This window comes from Aquila chrysaetos, chromosome 6, assembly GCF_900496995.4.
Source record: "Aquila chrysaetos chrysaetos chromosome 6, bAquChr1.4, whole genome shotgun sequence".
Taxonomy (NCBI): Eukaryota; Metazoa; Chordata; class Aves; order Accipitriformes; family Accipitridae; genus Aquila; species Aquila chrysaetos.
Genome location: NC_044009.1, coordinates 22828557 through 22850291, shown reverse-complemented (window position 1 = coordinate 22850291; position 21735 = coordinate 22828557). Strand labels below are relative to the sequence as shown.

Genomic DNA, 21735 nt, shown 5'->3' with positions numbered 1-21735 from the left:
ATTTTTAAGATATACAGGGCTTTTGAGATCACTGAACTTCTAGTATCTTTTAAGCAGCCCCAAACTACAAAGATTTTGAGAGGGTTTGCTCATGGCATGCTATTATTGCTGCAAAGGGTTTCTTACAGACTTTGGTGAAAGTTCAAAATACTTGCCATTATATATTTATCAGAAAAATGTTATTTAAATAAAAGTGACCTTTCATTAGAGATGGTCTCATGATGCAAAATACAAACTCAGATCCAGATTTAGAATGGCTTGAACATTCAATGGAGTCTTGGTTCAGCCATTATAAATGTCAAGGCTATTTGCAAAATTCAGATTGAGGTTTGAATGTCAATGTATGCATCAAGTTCAGGGGTTTAGGGGCCTGGTCATCTGCTTCAGAAATATCCGAAATTCTTATTAGTTACTGTATCTTCAATAGTGAATCATATTCTGACATATTTACTTTAAAGAGCATTAACTTTCACGCAGAATAAAGAAGGTCTGCAACAAGAATGGCACCAAAAAAATGGCAAGGTCACGTAGAACAGGTAAACAGCCATGTCAAACACATAGTGTGAAGAAGCAAAGACGTAGACAGGAGGATCAATTGAAAAAAAAAAAAAAGAAAAAAAAAAAGAACTAAGTGTCACAATCATCTGAATTTCAGCGGAACAACAGAATATATTTTGAGCCACCAGAGACAATGAATCTCTCATCCCTTAGTGAAAAAGGTACACTGTACTCACCATCCATGAAAGCTTGAACAGCCTTGTCTACATTGTTATCAAACTGCTGCAACACCAGAACTATCTCATTATTGCTTTTGTTCGGAACAACTGATCGGATTGCATTGATCTGGAAGGAAAATGAAGGAAGACAGTAACATACAGGTTTATCATACTCCTTTAGACAACAAGGTACCTCTGTGCCAATGCACGTTTATATAAATGCATGTTATACGTGACATGCTTACAAGTATACAGCAATGTATCTGTATGAAGCAATACCCATCCTCTCCTTACATGGCCCATACAACTAATGAAAACAACTTCTTCAAGAGACCAAATCATACAACTGGTAGCCAGTAAGCCTGGAACCAAATCCTACCCTCAGTCACAGCAGGAGAACTAGTTTAACTAAACTGACAGAACTTGGCCTTATGCTTCTTTCCTAAATGTTCTATTTGCTGCCAAGTGATTTGACAAGACACATCACCTCTACAGGCTGTTGCACGGCCTTGCTACATCAAAGTTATGATCAGTGGTTTTTTGACATCTGGAAAACAGTCATATGCATGAAAATAGTCACAGGCTGAAAGACAACAGTATCATTTTTAAAAGCTCTAGTGGCTGCTCAGCATAATTTCAGTTTGCTGTTCCATATATATGTGACCAGGAAGCTTGTGTAACAAAATCCCGAACAAAGGACCTGGGAAGCCAAATGCTTCCTTCAGGAAACTTGGCTGATGAAGTGTTACACCCACAGATGATTCTGGCATGCCATGCTTCAGTTTCACAGCATTTGCTATTGCTGTATTGTCTTCAGTATCCATTATACCAAATGGTAATTCAACCCGCTATGTTTTAAATAAAATATTCCTACTGGAATCATGTTGATGATTTACTTTCTCATGCCCATGTAATGCAGCTGAAAGTAAATAGTTACATGAAACTTAATTACTATATTGTTTTAATGCTAGACAAGCTTTACTAGGTAGTACCAAAATAAAAATACTTAGTTAAACATAATTAGCAAAACTAAAGCCTATGGTAGTACTCTGAAAAAACAAAAGAGTCGGTGCCAAAACCAGTCTAGTTGTTCCAAATCAGCTTTTTGAGCTTCTGTGTCAAGCTATCCAGCATGTATTTACTATTAGAAACTTGTTATTGTGATGCAAATGTTTATCTGGCACCCTTCTTTGCCATCTTTCTGTGGGAATACATCCTTGATTAGGGTGTACTTTATTTACTGCATCACAATGTTATGCTAATTTCCGATTGTGAAGCACTGGTGGTCTTTTTATTGTACTGTGAAATATAATTGTGAAAAAATAATATGTGAAGATAGATCTGTTTAAGGGAACTAGGCTGGCTTACATGGTGAGCGCATTCACACTACCTTGTCTTAGCTGTCCATTTAGATGCTGAAGAACAATCTTTCTAGATACCCTTTAGAGAGTCTCCATCACTGGAGACACCAGAAGGTGATTCAGAACACTTAAGTGCTCAGATTTATGACCAAAAATCTTATTTTGCTGTAGTACGTTCACCCCACTCCTCAACCACTGTATTTCCCTGTCCCATATACTAACATAAGCCACGACTCATTTCAGGTTCTGTTAATGCACAGTGACTGAGAGCTCTGATTCACTATGCCTGCTGGACTTAGTTTCAGCACCGCAAAAGGTTGATACTTGCTTCAGCTAAATCCACGCAGGATCAAACTTTCCAGCGGATACTTTGTAGATGAGCTCATCTCTTCCACTGTGTAAAGAAGCCACTTTCTGACAGCAGTACACAACTTTAGTACATCTACTTAGTACGATTTACTCTGCTCCTATCCATCATCCTGTCATATGTCTCTTTGCAGCTTCACATTTGCCCACAACACATTTCAATTAGCAAGTCTAGCCTTGGACAACTCAGGCCACAACTATAATTTACAGGGCAGTGAAGTCTACCTCCCAAGGACACTTTCCAAAGGCCTATCTAATCATTTGTCTAATGCTGCCACCCTATCACTGGGCAAGGCTTCCCTGCAAGCTAGGTCCTAACCGAACAGCTAGCTACTTCGGAGTCTCTAGTAAACACAAGTAACTTTATGTTTGAAGTTCAGACAGGCTAGGTTGTCAACTGGACCACTTGACCCGGAGGATGTTGTTGCCAGAAACTATCCAGAAAATCTCTGTCTGCTCAAGCTTACCTCTTCAGCTGATGTGTATGCATGGGGAGGGAAGCGGCAAGTATAGCTTTCTATGCACTGCAGGCATTTAAGTTAAAACCAACAGGATGTGCAGAGAAAGCCCTGGAAAAAGGAGTTTTATTCATCTTCTGATTGTGGGCATAGGCATGCTATTTACTGATAAAGCTGCAACAAGTATTCACTGAGCTGGCTCCATAACAATAAAAGTTGGCAAAGATGCTAGGGCAGAGCAGGCCACAAGCTGCAGTCCATTTTATGTTCAAGCTGGTAGCTGCCAAACATTTCCACCATGTGGATTACATCTTCATATTCTCACAAAAACCTCCCCTCTTCTTTCACAATCACGTGGATCATCTCTCTGCCTACTCAAAATTGCATAACGTCCTTGTGGCAACTGCTTACAGGAAAAATAGTAAAAGGAAATACCTAGTGTATTCTAACCATCTTTAAATATAAGCATGGGAATTTCATAAGGCTTCTAGGTCCTTCTTTGCTGTGAAAGGTCTGGAAGCCTCAAGAAGCATCTGGAAACAACAAAGTGAGGCCAATACCACAGGATGGATCAGGCAACTCGCCACACACTGCCATTTGGAAACTTCTTAAAAGACATTAAGAACAACATCTGTGGGGTGGAGAACACCGACACACAAGAACTCGACCAGGCAGACTATATTTTAGACTACAGAATCTACTGAAGACTCTCTGTTTGCATTGTATGGTCTTTGTTAAGAAATTTTTGATTAATAGAAAAACCAGAATTAAAAGCTAAACTGTGCTTCATCCAACTAGTACTACGATTAAATACAAAAAGGTTATGGAAACATTCTAGTTGTGGAGATAACCCAAAAAAAGCAAGATGATGATGATCTTAGGAAGAATACTCGCCAATACAGAGAAAAGAAATTAAGCATACAACCAACACTGCAGACAGAGTCCTGTTTTAGTTGGACTGTATAAAAATTCGATTTAGGGAACATTGATGTACTGCAGAGCTCAACAGTTCTAGTGTCAAAACCCAATAATGTCCTTTGTTTTACTGTTGAACAAAATATACAGTTTAGAAGTTTCATGAAAAAATTCCTCAGTAAAAGAGCATCAGATTGCAAAGTAAAGCATCCAGGACTTAGGAAATTTCAAATCAGAAGTTGCTTACACTGTTAATCTGCTTCCCTTGTGTATGTATGCTATGATACCCAGGATACCTACAAGTTGTTAGTGTTTCTGCTTTCCAGATTTTTGTATTGAGTTATGTGGGATAAGATAGATGAAAACTAAAATTTGCGATGAGTAGGATATGTCAATATTAAGATAAAAATACATATGCTGCTCTGTTCAGAAACAACAAAAGCAGATATAAACCCAGAATTCCAACAGAGGAGAAATCCCAAAAGGTTTTTTTCTGAAATAAAATATTTTTTCTTAAAAATTTTTAGGAACAAAATAGAATAATGTTACCATACTTTTTCTGGAATTTCAAAGACAGACAGATCTGTGCGCCAGACATCAGGTCTCCAACACACGCACTGCTTGACTGATGTTTTCATCCAGAATACACTGGAACTATTGTACACAGGCAATGAAAAAGTCAGCGATTTCCAAACATGCAGATATTATTGACAAATGGCTACAAGTCTCAAACTGTGACCTGACAGTGTATCTGGGGGGCGGACAAGGCATGCTGAGGAAGACTAGGCCATATGACAGCCTTAGCCTAGAAATGCAAATTTCAAGGTCCCCCATATTCCACCTCTTAATCCTTTCACACTGGTTTCAAAAATATGTGTATATTTCTATGGTTGAAGCTCAGGTCTGTCCCCCACATGCAAAATGTGTCCCACATATTTCTGAAAAGGGACATAGTGATACAAAAGAAAAAGTCAAAGGGAGGGGTAGACAACCTTCCTGACAGGGTAAGCCTAACACAAATGCACTTCTACAGCTGAAGGTCATAAAAGATATGTCTCAGACTGTGATAAACGGAGGCAAAGCAAAGCTCCAGGAATGCTTGACAAATACAAGATGACAAGTGGGAAGTATATTAAAGGGCTGGATGTGAGCTGGATCTAGGCAGCCTAGGTATGCTGACTCCTCTCTGGTTCACCTGCTAGCTCAGGTGACAAACCAGCCCTTTTGCTAGTACAGTTATACACCTCAACTGCTTACAAGTCTCCATCTGCTTGAGAGAAGTCAGTCACTTCCCAATCCAGAAAACTATATAAAGCTCATTTTTAGTAAAGGTGTGATAAGGTGATTCCAGGGCAGGAGATAATTCCCAAATTTCTCTCTCTAAACTTACAGTCTTCAAACTTACCAAGAACATCCATCTTCTCAACACGTAAGCAACAGATTATGGAACTAGAATAATCCAATATTGTATGACTTCTCATCAACAAACTCCTTTTTAAAAATATTTAACGTCCTAAAAGATGCAAAAATTATAAGAGCCAAAGAACCTCCTAACATGCAGTGATACTGCATTAATACCTAACAGTCTGCAAGAACAAACTCACAGCAGTCTACTTTATTAGATTTATTTCCGTGTATGTGGGAGAAAACAGGTTTTTCCTACTCACTGAAACTTGATCATAGGAAGAACAACATTACCAGACAGACTACAGGGAAGTCAACTGTTTTAATGATTTTGTGAATCATCCTGTCTTTATCCAGTGTAGACTCCCAGTGAACTTCTATCATCATCTGGATGCTACACAAGCATTCCGGGACATGAAGAGAATTCAGTAACATACCTTCTGAACCACAGATAATTGTGCTGTTAATGTCAGCATTAGTTGAGAAGCTGTCACTGACAGCAGTTAAATTCCTGGGCTTTCCCTCCTGTAGCTAGCCTCACCAGAAAGCACATTTCTTTGTTTACTATTAAGATGAGTTCTTCCGAATTTTGGCTTACAAAAGCTACTTTAAAGCAATCACAGATCTAAAATATCAAGCTGTGACCTTGAAAACAACTGTGTATGGTCAAGAACATGGAAGGCAGAACCCACATCCACCTCCTTTTAAACCCACAATCCAGAGACCTACCTTGCAAGCATGTATTTAATTCCTGTGGACCTAGCTACTCTTCTGGATAAAGCTAAGGTTAGTTCAAAATTTAGGAGACTTTTAATCACTTTTCCAAGCTGAAGTCTTAAGCACACGCTTGGCTTGAAATGCTTGCTTAAGCCCTGTTAAAGCTGCCGCAATTTGAGCCAGGTTGTGTATCATCAGGACCAGAATTCCACAGTCATGAGGTTGTTTTTATCAGTCTCTTACACAAATTGCTGAGGACTGCCCAGAAATTATATCAAAATTGAAAAAGTTTCCAAGTCCCCTCAGATAAGCTGTTTCTACCCCAAAATAAAATCCCCAAGGTCTGAACAGATATACCTGACTATTTTTCTGAGGATTACTGTTAAACTACAGGCAATCTCACTCGGGGCAAATTTTTGGCTTGCCTAAAAAAAACATAAAAAAAATAAATTCAGTAACAAGTTACTTCTGAAGAGCATGGCACACAGAAGAGGACACTGAAATTCTAACCTCTCATGGTATCTTACTCGAAGTCCCCATGAACACCCATCTCATGAGACTTTCCTGATAAGTCAAGCTCAAAAAGAAATACAGCCTGCCTGAAAGTTGTGACAGCAGATTACCTACTCCACACCCAGAACCAAGCTGAGATTGCTATGTATTCCTCTGAGTCCTTTAGGTTCTCTGTCAAGTTTCAAATGGTTCCCAGGCAACTGTAACAACATGGAATCAATCGCTGCCTGTTTGCTGCTCTACTCCATCTGCTCCCCCTTGGCATCATCTCAAAGAGGATGTTTCTGGTGAATAAGTAACATATCCGGGGTTCAGAGAATTTGTTTATATATTTCTGACATAGTGACAAATTAAATTTCTTTGCTGAAAGCTCACGGCTGTTCTGAAACCCCTGAACACAGCTGCTCTAATTCCCTTGAAGTAAGTTACTATCATGGTCACTTCTGCAGTTAGAAATATTCTTACTTACGCTTGGTTAGGAACACTAACGCAGATCCACCTTTGCTTTGTACTAAACATTAAGATCAACAGATTTTCTCTAAGTAAGGAGCTAAATTCATTTCAAAGTGTGGTTATCAACAAATACGCAGACATTTTCCTACTTTATTTTTACTGCATGTCAGTAGCAAATCTTTATGTACACATATAGACCATATATACCCACTGCAACTGAGAACAGGTAGCAGTGTAGGCCACATTCAACTAGATGATGCCTCCAATTAGGCTTGACCCAAAACCTGCAAGAGAAGCAGGGAAAGAAGGCTGTCTGCAGAACTCTGCTGGTTTCTATCATGTAGGAATTTAGCATTAGCAGATGTCCTGGCTACATTAAGCAGGAAAATGCATTTTAAAAACACTTCACGGCAGAATTTTTTAAGGTTTTGAAAACTCCTGCACAAACATATTTCATAAGTACAATTTGACTTTGCTGCATTAAGAGCCTATTTCTTACATTGGAGACACTTTTCCAGAAGCTTTACTAACAGAGTTCATCACAACACACTGAACAAGTGTTGTTAACATCCCCTTTGAGCAAAAGAACAGCTTTGATCAGCTCTGCACCTTTCTTTCCACTACATGACCTGTTTATCACACTGATACCTTTGGATCATTTATCCCTGATAAGCACAAAACAAATTCTACTTGCTGCAGTAAACTACTTCAGGCAATCGTTGTGGATTTATTATGTTGCCCCTGTCCCCCAAATTTGTTAACTAATTAAAAGGAAAAACCAGACATTTCAGGAGTTCTAGAAGAACACATTGAAAAGTTTGGCTCAGTAAGAACTGTTCTGCTTGAGTAATGACAGCACTATTTAGAGACCTGAATCTGTAATACTCTTAACCCAAGTTAAATGGCTCATCAAGTGACACAAGCGCATTTTGATCAACTTTGCTGGTCTTTGGGCTAAGTCTATCTACCTCAACACATGGGCAAGAACAGCTGCAAAGGTCAACTTTAAGGAGACCTAATGAAATCATAGATTACAAACTAACTGCTTTTGTAATGTATGATTTTAAATTTACATACTACTTCCATTCCTTCCAGTATGAATCCTACTCTTTCCTTGCATGCTATGGCTTATGAAAATGACAGTTATGTTGTAAGGTAAACAAAACTGTGACACCTCCCGACACATCTGAATAAAATTTCCTTCTTGCAGTTTATGGAACAAACCTGCCCATCTGCTCCTACTGCTCTGACACTTGAAATGACAATGAAAAAGCAAGCCTTTCAGAATAACTTCAGCAAAACTTCACTCTTAACAGAATCCCAAGAGGAGGATTTTCATCTGAATGAGTATGTTGCTAACTCCAGCTGACACCAGAGCTCACTTGTTCAAACATGTTTAGACACACAATAAAAAAGAAAATAAAAAAGATAGGCCCAACAGCAAGTCCTGAAGTTTGAACAATTCCTGATATTTCTTTGGATCAAAACCAAAATCACATGCCAGAACTGAATGGCTGTCCTGGGGAGTGCCCGATATTCACTCTTCTCTTGTTAAACTAAGAGGGTCTAATTGTTGCAGGAGACACTACATTGCTTGTATTCCTCACCCCAGTTGCTTCTTCTTTGGAGGCCTTGTCATTCAGAATCTCAGCACCTCTTCTGATGATGCATTAGGTTAATGCTTGAATACTTCCATTAATTTTATGGAATTATTTTGGATTTAAGCCAATGAGTTTGGCCCATTTTATTCCTTAATCCAGTGAACTTGTGTGCATATGAGCTGAACTATGTGTAACTCTCAGTCTCTGAAAATCCTGATAACATAAAACAAGTCCTTAGTTATACTGTATTTTCAGACACAGAGATGAGTATAATCAGAGGCAAAAGGGAGAGTGGCATATTGAAGGAAGACTATGGCAAGGGTCAGGGCACAGGGAATTATTCTGAGAGAGATCCTGATGGTAAACTTCTCCTTGTACTAGCTATGCAGGCACGTAACAACCCTTGTGGCTGCTGAAATGCAGAACTTGTGTTATTCCAGAAAAATCTGTGGGATATATGCATGAAAATATGGTAATCAGAACAGCCCTGGCTCCCCACAAGCGTATCACAGCTGCAGGAGCATCTGCCAACTATGGAAACTTCCATTAGCCTTCCTGACATCACAGGCCAACATTTATATAAATCTCTCGGGGCGGGGGGGGAGGGGAGATATAAAATAGAATGTTTAACCTATTGACTTTATGAACTATCTCAGCTGAAATGCCAAGACTGAATTATAGAAGTATTAGTACTACAGTAGCATTCTCTTACGACTCAAATTAGGGGTAGGGTCTTACAGAGCCTGTGTGTGAGCATAATGCCCCAAATGTCTGCCTCAGCCTCACATCACCTTTAAAACAGTGACAGAGGTCTTACTTCCTTGAATAACTAGAAGCTGATCATGGAGAGAACATGGGGAAAGGTCACCATTTAAAACAAAGCAACAAACATTATGCTAAAACTTCATGGGCTCTGTACTACATTTTTGTCACAGAGAAACAATGTTCAATTTAAGGAGAAGCTTGTGTTCTGCTTTTGCGGAAACTTACAAGAACGAATATTTGTGTGCAAATGTACAGCTCGTTTGACTTCATTCAAGTCCTAGCAGGATCAAAGTCTTAAATATATTATGATCTGCAAGCACTAAGGTAGAAGAAAGGGAGAATTGGGAAGGAACTGCATTCCATTCTGTTCTTTCTAACAAGGCCTGCTTATATGTGTGTTGATGGCAATAGATTTGTGGAGCTCAGAAGAAGTAATTAAATTTATAAATCTTGGCTCTGTTTCCCAGAAATACTCCCCCCAAAAACATGGATAAGAGCAAACATTAAACTCACTGCTTCAATGTTGTATAGCATGACCATGTCTTGCTCTCAGTTTTCTAAGTGAGAAAGCGATTTGATTTTGACTCTTTTACCAGGACACTGTAAATATGTCTGCTTTTCAAATGTGCAAATGAAATCCTTATATTTTAGCAGTCTATGTACAAATATAATTAAAGTCAACTCAGCAGGACATATCTGTTCAACCCTTTCCTTATATTTCTAGCGCATTACTCAGAGGGTTCTAAAGCTATGGTTGCTTGACTCTGTTGTGGACAGAAAAAGCCACCACACTGTAAACCAAATATGAGACGTCAAATGGGGGTTCTGTGCCACCACAGTCTCATTTTAAAACAAGACAGACTTGTCCAGGTGAAATGGCAAACCAAGCATGCTAGATTCTCATGTGATGTACGTAGAGTTCATGAGGTTTATGCTGTTCAGTCACTAAGCCTTTATTTAGTAGGTTATTGGTCTGTATTTTCCAGAATAAAACCCAGCGATTTTGCAATAAAATGTTAATTGCCGTTAAACTAAGTTTTCACTTTGGCATAGGGATTTAGTGGCACTAAATACTGATGGAAGATACAGGAATAAAAAGAAGAACTATTTATAACAGTGTATTAATCCAATTATTTTCCTGCCTTAAACTGTACATGCTCATAAACATTTAATTTTAGATACTCCCAGCAGACATCAGACTTGGAATAGCAGGTATCTAGTGTGAGTAAAAGTCCTGTTGCAGTTCTTCATTCTTAAACTAGCAAAAGACAAACACATGACTTGTAAAAGTCTGCACTTGTAAAACTGACTAAACTAATAAAAAAATTCAAGCTACACAGTAAATAGGCAGAACTTCAATTAGTTTACTGAGTTGCATTTTGAGAGTTACTGTAATTTACCTTCCAACGCTCTGGCACTAGGGGATAAGATTTGATGACATTACTTTCTACTGCAAAATCCATAACACTACTCAATATTTAAACCCTATGCTGTTATTAAGGACTAAGGAAGATACTCATCACTGAAATGCAGATTCATGTTGATACGCAAATCCTCAAGCACAATGAGTGATTCAGGAGTTAACAACAAATATGAAGAAAAACTACTCAAAAAGCAGGCACCCGGGCAGTGCAACAGGTAAGGCATTGTTTCCCATCAGAGGATATAAAGCAAAAAAGTTTTACATCCTTTTGAAAGCAAAGAAAGTGAGTAAGTAGCGGAAGATGGACGCAACAGTCTGGACAGGAATTCATTCCCACCTGAACTACTAGTATAAATCATAAAATGGTTTGGGTTGGAAGGGACCTTAAAGGTCATCTAGTTCCAACCCCCCTGCCATGGGCAGGGAGGGACACCTTCCACTAGAGCAGGTTGCTCAAAGCCCCATCCAACCTGGCCTTGAACACTTCCAGGGAGGGGGCATCCACAACCTCTCTGGGCAACCTGTTCCAGTGCCTCACCACCCTCACAGTGAAGAATTTCTTCCTAATATCTAATCTAAATCTACCCTCTTTCAGTTTAAAGCCATTACCCCTTATCCTATCACTACATGCCCTTGTAAAAAGTCCCTCTCCATTTTTCCCGTAGGCCCCCTTTAGGTACTAGAAGGCTGCTGTAAGGTCTCCCCAGAGCCTTCTCTTCTCCAGGCTGAACACCACCAACTCTCTCAGCCTGTCCTCATAGGGGAGGTGCTCCAGCCCCCTGATCATCTTTGTGGCCCTCCTCTGGACTCACTCCCACAGGTCCATGTCCTTATTATCTTGGGGGCCCCAGAGCTGAACACAGTACTCCAGGTGGGGTCTCATGAGAGCAGAGTAGAGTGGGAGAATCACCTCCCTCAACCTGCTGGTCACACTTCTTTTGATGCTGCACAGGATACGGTTGGCTTTCTGGGCTGCAAGCGCACATTGCTGGGTCATGCTGAGCTTCTTGTCAACCAACACTCCCAAGTCCTTCTCTGCAGGGCTGCTCTCAATCCACTCATCGCCCAGCCTCTATTTGTGCTTGGGATTGCCCCGACCCATGCGCAGGACCTTGCACTTGGCCTTGATGAACTTCATGGTGTTTGCATGGGCCCACTTCTCAAGCCTGTCAAGGTCCCCCTGGATGGCATCCCTTCCCTCCAGCGTGTCGACCACACCACACAGCTTGGTGTCATCGGCAAACTTGCTGGGAGTGCGCTCAATCCCACTGTCCATGTCACTGACAAAGACGTTAAACAGTGCTGGTCCCAATACCAACCCCTGAGGAACACCACTCATCACTGCTCTCCACTTGGACATCAAGCCGTTGACTGCAACTCTGAGTGCAGCCATCCAGCCAATTCCTTATCCACTGAGTGGTCCATCCATCAAATCCACGTCTCTCCAATTTAGTGACAAGGATGTCATGCGGGACAGTGTCAAATGCTTTGCACAAGTCCAGGTAGATCACTTGCTATGCTGTTTCCTCAGCTGCTTCATTCACGTATTGGTGGGCAGGTAACAGTTTGTACTGTTCTTTCAGTAAAACATCATTAGCAAACTGAAACCTGAGGAAACCTAGTTTCATGCTCAGTAGTTGTCATGGTTCATCAAGCCTTTATAAACCAAATGCAATATTTAAGCCATTAACTACTAGTCATGATCAGTTCTGAGAAATACATTACCCGACTGAAAAGTTCATTTGTGAACTCGGATGCAAAATGGCAAGTTAACTAAAAATCTGACTACTGACCTCTAGTTCAAGGCTATTTCTTTTCTCTGCCATGTTGTGGTGTGTTACATTACATCTTAATTCTCTATCACTTCTTGGGACTTCTCTGGATTCGAAAGCCACATTTACAGTATCTTGCACACATTCCTCAGGCCAAATGATTTTTTCCTTGTTATCAGTCTACCTAATTGCAAAACTGAAGTTTGGCAAATCTTTTTCTGCTGAATAATTTTTTCTGTCAGCTCAGGAAAAGAGTTAATCCAAGGAATCATACACAAACTTTTATTCTTTTCCTTTCCATTGACAGGCTTAGAGAGAAGAGAATATTTCACATGCCTGCTGCCCTGCAGGATGTGTAATGTGTCACAGGCAGGTCTTATGATACAGCAGAAGATGACTACATTTCTCAGTTTCACATTGCCCTCACTCTTCTGTATTTCCTTGATATTTAATCAGGCTTGATCCTTTCTCCTTGTGCATCTTTCATGAAGTGAATAGGCCTCATCAACTTTTCACCAATAGCTGGACAAACTTGGGCTCACTGACAGAATTGGATTCTGGCCTTTTATCACACTGCCTTATTAGAGTGCCACATTTGGCTTAATAAAGCTGTAAATCAAGGAACCCGTTAGCCTTCTCTGAACTTGCTAAATGCAAAGCTCCATCTCTCTTCCCAAACATAAAATGGAACAAAACCTGATTTTATAAAAGACGATGATTCAGGTGAATTCTCAAAAGCTTGGCTTCTTTTAAAATACGACCCTATCTGTTATACTCCTATAGTCTTCCCACTTCCCTCTCTCCCCTTTTTTCCTGTTCTTTGACAGATGTCCTGGTTTCCTATTTATGTTGGTGGGGACTATCTATGGGTTAGATTGTCTTTTCACAATGTGCCTGCCGGGAGTCAAAAAAAAAAATCTCCTGACCTACCTCATATTTGTACACTAATTAGCTTTAGGTCCTTTACTGCTCCAGAAAGGGTGGTGAGACTCTAGCACTAGCCCAGGATATGGAGAGTACATATACAAGCACATAGAATGCAGTTAAAAGCAGAGCTAGTTACATAGGGGAAAAAAAAAAAAAAATCTACTCTTTTCAGGCCCTGTAATTTTAGGAATTGCCTTTAAGTAGTACAGGTATGACATTTTTGGTCAGACAAATTATTTTCTAAAGGGTGTGTTTCTTCAAAGGTTATATTTTGTACAGCAGAAATCATCACAAAGTGCTATTCTCCACAGCATCTGTGTGCACAGGAATCACAAAGGAATAAGAGAAGTCTATCTGACAAAACATTGTCTCTTTGCAGAAAAGCAAAAATGTTTCTCATCAACCAAGATTAATATACTAATCCTATCAATACCTGCCTGTGTACTTAACTTTATGCACAGAGTCAATGCATATTAAAGTTAAGTATGTGAATGGTGTTTGAAGGAGCAGGGATGAAATACGTATGCAAATACCATTTTGGTTTGCACTGTACTGTTACTTGAACTTACCTTTTCCTTGATATTTACAGGAGAATGGATTTCTGCCATCTCTCTTCAGGTGAGAATATTGTCTGTGAAAGGAAGAAAATACCCAAGGAGATTAATTTGGAGGTTTTAATCCCAGCCTGTCAAAGCTATACCTATAAAGAATAATTGCATGTGCTTACCTATAAGTATTAGAGAAACATGAGAACACTTAATGTCCTACACAGCAGTGCTCAATCTTGGCAAAAACCAAAGCTTTTTCAGATCTCATACTTTCCCCAGATTAGTTCTGCAAACATATTTAAAAAATGCCTCATAGTTATGAGTCTGGATAGAAGGGGTATCGTGCTTCTCCCAGCCATGTCTCTTGGACCCTGTTCATTATTACTTGATACCTTCGAGGCTTTAAAGAGGAGGAATACCTTAGATGAACTTAACAGCTTCTGTTTTCTCATTCACCAGCAACCTCAATGTTTGCCAGAAAATTTGTCTGAAGATCCTGTCTTAAAAAGTGGCTAAATATTCCAGGAGGTTAGGCTGACAAGTGCTGCATGGCTGGTTTTGGATTGGGCTTTTTTGTTTTCCTAAAACTAATTCAGAGGATTTAGCCACACAGCTCCTATTGAAACTAACAGGGTCTGTATACTTAAATCTCCAGGTCTGCTCTGAAAACTTGGGCACATGAATGGAATTTGCATGTGATTAAGAAACCCTGCAATATGCTTTCTATTTCCAGTTATGTGGCTGGGTGAGTGAGACACACTGTACCATATGATGAAGGGTTAACACAGGGAAGGGAGTGCCAGTTGCCTAATCCTGCTTCCATCAAAACCAACTGCCTTAGACTTCAGTAAGGAACAGGCTTGAATCTTCAAATTTTAAAACTGTCACACACAAAGACTTACAGCAAAGACTAAGTAAAATGGAATAAAAGCTTGGTTTGGTCACCAAATTTAACTCTATTGTACACTGATAAGAAGGTATAGATGTACATAAATGAGAATGAAACCTTAGTTATTTCCAAGTTTTTAAGTTGAAACACTCCCTCCTTTTCCCCATTTGAGCCCTTTGCTACGTGGACTGATATAAGAATTCCCATAATTCTTCTAAATCTCTTTTAATGCACTTAATCCTCCTTTAGCTCCTGCTTTGAAACATAGCACTTCAGTGGAGTTCAAACTCCAGAAACTAAGTGCTTCTATTACAGTATCCACTAATAGCATTTAAACCTTATTAATTTTTGCATGCATCTGTTTTCTAATTCAAGAGATGAGATTCAAGAAAGTACATTTTCAAAAATAATGTGAACTTGTTTGTGGTAAATGGGGAAGAGATGATAGGAAGAAGAAAAAGGAATGAATTTTTGAGTTTTGGTCTGATGAAGAGTAGCCACTGAATTATGGAAACCCTAAAAAAATAAGGTGCCAGAAGAAAAAAGTAATCCTTTCCATTGCCAGTTATTAAAAAAAAATGCTTCAAATGAGTAAGGTTCCTCCTGCCATCTCTATTTTACTATACCATGAACAGATACTCTGTATTAAAACTCATATATCTGTTTTCAGTCAGTGGCTTCACTGCTTTGTCAAGACACTGAGCTGCAGTCTCACTATGTCCGATAAGACTTCTTCCTGGCAACTGGGCTACCCTGTCACTCTGCCTTAGTGTCTGGTGGTATCTCACATCAGAAGGTTCCTGTCCCTGCCCCTCCTTAAATCAAGGATGAAAGAGCTCAAATCAGTTTCTTTGTCAAATGCACCCAATGGCTAAAAGCAGAGTTATAAAATGTCTGGACAGAGCATGCAGGAAAATCACACAGAATATGAGCTTGGGTCAACTCCATTTCCAATATTTAGTGTGTTCCAAAAACTAAAGGAGAGTGTTAAGAAATGATCATAGTCTATAGTCCCTATATAACATTTTTTTATGCACTTCTTGTCTTTTGCTGTGAGCTATTTCTCATGCCAAATGGGCACAGAACATGAGATACAGGTCATCACATTTCCCATGCAGACTGGAAAACTTACTCTAAAACTACTCTGTAAGTCTTCTTCTCTCTTACTGCTTTTCAGAAAAGCATGCCTTCTACCTAGTGACGTCAAAACCATGCTGGACTGATATTATTCTCTGCTTAATAGATAATTGTATGTTAAGGAATTTGACTAGTTTGTCCTTATATCTACTATCTAGTAGCTTTTGTAATGTTACAGACAACTGATGGAAGCCTGCCCTCTTGCATACCAATTTAAATACACTTAATCTGATCTAACACCTTATAACAACATTAACAAAAACAGGAAAAAAACTGTTCTTGGAACCAACACACAGCACAGAAACAAGTACAATAAGGATTATAGCTAACAAACCCTTCTGGCCTTAAAAGTCTACTAATCTATAAAAACTAATAAATAACAGGAAAAGATCTTTGTCACCTGAAATCTTCAGGTTCTGCTTTTTCAGCATATATTTTACTAATTTTGCACCTTGTACTGCATCTTGTATGAACCGTATCTTGCATGAAGCGAATTAATCCCAATAATCATACTTTGTGAAAGCCCCACACCTCTCAATTTATGTTGCTTCAAAGATACTGGATAAATAATTCTTCAAATTTAAATTCAATTTGTTGATTAAACCCTACTACAGCACTTAGCCAAATTTACTCTTTGTAGCAATGCTCTCAGTTTAAAACCAGACATAAAAACTTCATGCAACACCTTGCCAGATTTGACTCGTCTCTTCTTTGCTGTACACTCCAGTTATTACTATGATTATAGTCTTCCACTGATGAACGTGGTGCTGATTCAGCTAGCTACCAACTGCAAGCTGTTTCAAAACGACTTGGCAAGCTACACAAAACATACCCTCGGTTTCTCTCTTCCTCTTTCTTTTTTTTTTCCTTTTAAGATGAAGAACTAAGAGGATACCAGCTTTTATAAATTGACTCATTCCTCCACATTTCAGACTCTTCATTAATATGCATATTACAGCTGTCAAAATGAAGATGCTAAAACTGAGTTGGAGCTATTTTTCATTCACCTTCTCCAAGGACAGATAATTGGAATAACCTGCATAAAACACTTGCTCATTTATATAACTCAGTCCTGTACTGCTTGTTACATAAAATACAAATGATACATTAACAGGAAAATGTCAATGTAGCACTAATTTTAAAAAATATCCTTTATGGCTATACTTAATAGCTAATCAATTTAATTTTCTCATTGTAGCCCAAACTGATCTATTGAATTAACTTGCATTTTTCCTCTGATTATATTTTAATCTCTGTATTGAACAATTACTTCATTTCTAATCCTGTGACAAAAGATTATAGCACATGTATAATTTAATGAACAAAATAGTCCCACTGAAGTTTAGATTCAAGCTTGGAGCTAAAGCTTCTAAATTTGAGCTGCTACATTCTCATCCTGAACTCTTCAGAGAAGCTTCTTTCTGCCTGAGCTGTGGAACATCGATACAGCCCTCAACCGAGCCCTAAAGCCCCCTAAAGCCGGGGGGAGGAACAGTGCTTTCTTTGCATGTCACTAACAGCATACACACACAAAAAAATGTTTGGAGAAAGATTTTTTACAGAAGGTTTTCTGCAGTGGCTAAGATTAACACAAGCACTAAATTTATAATGCACAAAACACACTGTATACGAGAGGATCTTGGCTTGAATGTCAGCTCACACGCTTTGGCTTTCTCCACATCTCTCTTGCTTGTACTTGTGCTCCTGAAATGTCACTGCATGTCATACCAACAGGACTTCCATGAAAAAGGAATGAAAGGAAACAATACTACAGAATCCCTTATATAAACAGGTCATTAATTTCTGATACCAATTTTCAAATGCATTACCTGGAATAGGAGATCACTCTCAGTTGCTTGTTAACATCCTGATCTCAAATAGTGATGAAAGGGTGTTATTTCTATACACAGGTCCAAATGAGATATTTTACTTGCCTTGTACAATGAAGCATTTCAATAGCGTTCAAGGGAATGCTGCAGAGAAGCCTGGATTAAGTTTGGCAGAGCCTTACTTCTCTCTCCTACCAAATGAAGCAATTCATATTACTCTACACAGGTTTAAGCTAACATGAAACTGAACCAGGGCAGCTAAGGTGCTGGCGCATGCTCTGTCCTGCTGACCTTACTGCAAGCAGCAACGTCCAGCAGGGCAGACAGCTAGGAACAGCCTTTAACCACTGCAGCAAAACACGCCAGAGCTCACCTGTCACAGCCTTAATTAAGTATGTGGCTGCTCGCCCAGTCTTTACAGAAGTTTCCTTTCTGTCTTCAAGCAGCTGTGAAATCCCACTGCTGCTCTGTTCAGCTTCCAAAGAACACCTGACACCTTTCCACTAGTACCATCTTCGGAGGTGTTCAGCTCACAGACACCTTCCAGCTAGACAGGCCTTCGGGTAAAGCTGACAAACACTCCAATTTTACGCAACACTTTGCATGGGTGGGATTGCCTGCATCTCAAGCATCAGAGAATCATGAGACCAAGCCTATGCCCTGCCCCTACTGCAAAACCTGGCAATTACCACCTGGCATATTTAAATTTGAGACTTAGAACAAGCATCAGAAAAAGAAGAAACATGCTCCCCTCCAACGAAACAAAAAAGAATCTCCCTGTAAATACACAGAGCGGGAAAGGAGTTTATGAAAGCGTAAATGTTGCCAGAAAGATAAGATTTGTGAAAATACCCCGGCAGTGAGCTCTATCAGAGTGGAAGAGATTGTGTGACACCTATTCCACCATTTCTGTCACCTGAAGATATAACTTATCTTTGGCAATGGGGAACAGAAGATTCCCCATGAAACAGCATAGAATAATCCAGTGTTGGAAGAGTTTTCCGTCTGTAGGTTTATGGATGAAGAGTCTCCTATACCCCAAAAAAGACTTATTTCCTCATCTGCCCACTGCAACTGTTTCCTTTTATAATGCTCCCCCCTGCCCCAGCACAACAGGAATCCCAGGTCTAACTGACTTGACCCTTGCCAATGCTTCTCTAATCCCTACCTGCTTCTGCAGTCATCTGCTGCACCTTGTGCTAACCCAGTCCTTCCTTTCACTGTGCTAATTTCTTTCAAATGTCTCATGACTAACCTTTTCAAAGTTTCACACAACACCCCCCAAAAACCCTCTGCCAGATTCTTTCGCACTGCCCTCCTCTTCCCTTTTACAAGTCAGGCAACCCCATGACTACAGACAGTTTGGGTGACAGTACAGCAACACAAGGCAGGAGATAGATGGATACACAGCCCTACCACTGATAAACTTGTTATCAGCCCTACTAAGCAATACTATACACACTCAGTCACTGAGTAAGCTTTCACTGTTAACAGAGCAACTGGAGTTTACAATTCTGTCACTCAACTATGTTCATAAAGTAGATCAATGCTAGAAAGTGGATTTTTTATTTTTAATTAAGGATCATTTACTCATTTCCAAAGAGTTCAGTCAAAATCCCCCAGCTCCACAAAGGTAGCATGCAAGGTATGGGTGGAACAAAGCAATCACAATTTTAGAGCCAACTTAAAAAAATAAGATGTAAATGCTAAGTATCTAATGAGATTGTAGCAGCCTGGACCATGCTTTCATCTTCTGCACTTCTACTTTCTCTACAAAACTAAATCTCATTTTTAAATGGGATTGCTATCTATCCATATGTATTATATTACACTGTCTTGCCTGCAGACTTCCACATGCCCTAAGTAAAGATAAAACCAGCAGAATCAGAGACACATGGCCTCCATTCCACATTTAACTTTAACTTTCATTATAAAGAGATGCTACCAGAGAATTGCAGATGAAGGCTGGGATGAACACACCTTTTCTGATGCAGTTGCTATGTTAACATTATTGTATCAGAGACTGACAAAACTGCAGGAGTGTGATTCCAAAATTCAAGTATTTCAGAAAGGAATTCTTCTGGTCTTCATTCAGATTTTATTTAAATAGCAGAAGAAAAAATGACCTCATTAGGTCAAAGGCCAAACATTAGTGTGCATATGATTGTTAGTTACCAAAATTACTGTCCTTAGTTGTGCACAAAGCCCTGCCGCTGTGGTTGCAAAACTACTAGAGATAGCATGAGATGTAGACACTTGTCTTCACTATCTTCAGATTAGCAATGGGTATGATTTTCTATTTGCTGTAGTCTAGCGTCTAAAGATAAATATAATAAAATAAATGCATAAGCGTAACCAGTGTCAAGAGCATCTAGGACATATTAACAAGCATCCTCCCAGCTGTCCTTTTAGCATTCTGTGTCATTATAAATGAACACACTTAGTAAAAGCAACATAAAGTGTAATTAATACAGAACTGCTATTTCTCCAGTACTGTTTTATGCCTTTCTAAAGATTGTATCCAGAAATGGTACACACCATTTTGTATTTCCTGGTTTTCAGAAGTTTGAGATCAGCCACTTTGGGCTAGTTAAGTGCCTCTGGGTAAGTTTGATGATATCTGAGGCCTTTATTATCTTTTTTTTTAAATGCATGCATAAACATATGCGAGTGCACACACATTCCAGAATATTCCCCATTTCCAGAGCACAATCCCACTACCACCCCCTGGTCATGCTTGTATCAACCACAGAAAGCAGCTGTTGCCTCTGCATTCTCCCTTCTGCTCAGCTAATGCAGTCTGATCCCCTGATGGTCACCACGCTCTGCCTGAAACCTACTGGCTACAGAGCCGGAAACAGGATGCAGGAAATAAAACGTCTCACTGATTCCACATGTAGGTCTGGATTCCTACAGAAAAGCAGCTTATACTTGCCCATTGTTTATCACCTCCTCCCTGAGGATTTCTGAAATGATTGACATTACAATCTGAGAAAGAAGCAGATGTCTCAGAGATCTACAGCTTTGCAGACTGCTTGCTTGAAAACAGGCAGTAAGGCATGAGAGTTTGGAAAATATGCAATGGCGCATCAGGAACTCAGTTATGTTACTTAACACTATAAAATCCATACCTGAGAGACCACAGACCTATTTGCTATAAAGAGAAAAGGAACAGAGGTGAGAGTGGGATATGAGAAGAAGGACAGTCCTTAGCACCTGGGTCAGTGTCCTTTCAAGCCTGTCTCTTTCCTTTCTCAGACTTCTGTCGAGGGCAGGAACGGTTCTAAGTAGGTATCAGAGTAACACTGTGATGTCCAAACGGTGTCACAACAAAACAGTTAAGCACTAGTAAGTCCTGTACCTCATTCTGATATACCACATTGCCCTTTGATCTTCTTGTGCTCTCCTCTTCCTAAGCAGAGATGATGCTATTAATGTAAGCCAGGGAGAGCCTGTGCTTCTCCTGTCAGCTAGCTCACTTCCCTCTTCCAGTCCCAGTGCATGAGCAAAGCCAGGCCACTACATATGTGGGCTCCACAGGCATCTTTGCTTTCATGCTGGAAAGAGCACTATGTGGTGTGTGATGGATCCTCAGGTCCTCCACGCACCTGGTGCTGCAGCCCCCCGCTGTAACAGAGTCCTGCAGAGGAATGTTCCAGCATGTTCAAGGTCAGTTTGAGAGAGGGTCAGAAGAAAGATACTTGACTGGTATCTTCCCCAAACTCCATTAATATTTCATCCAGTTTACAAGTATTCAGTGACATGACCATATCTTTTGATACAGAGATTCTGGCTGTATTTCCTATCATTGGTCCACAGACAACACCACACCCTTGTCACTACAGCAAAGGCTGCTTGCAAACCCTCTTGCTGTACAGTCTTCGAATGTTGGGTCTGTCCTATCCAAGCCAAGCTCTTCTTTTACACAAGTTTCAGTGTGG

General features: G+C 39.7%; 1 protein-coding gene across 7 annotated transcripts in view; it reads right to left on the bottom strand.

The window, feature by feature from the left end:
- The window catches only part of SPATS2L (spermatogenesis associated serine rich 2 like), an 88697-nt gene that overhangs the window by 33203 nt on the left and 33759 nt on the right, over window positions 1-21735 (bottom strand). For 4 of the 7 annotated variants that reach the window (XM_041124356.1, XM_030018271.2, XM_030018272.2 and 1 more), the window contains 2 exons: window positions 13961-14022; window positions 735-843 (listed from right to left, as the gene is read on the bottom strand). In XM_041124356.1, coding sequence (XP_040980290.1) covers window positions 735-843; window positions 13961-13999 — 148 coding nt within the window. In that variant the 5' untranslated portion in view covers window positions 14000-14022. Of the gene's footprint in view, window positions 1-734; window positions 844-13960; window positions 14023-21735 lie in introns of those variants that run through there. The other 3 variants (XM_030018273.2, XM_030018274.2, XM_041124357.1) reach the window with 2 other exon arrangements.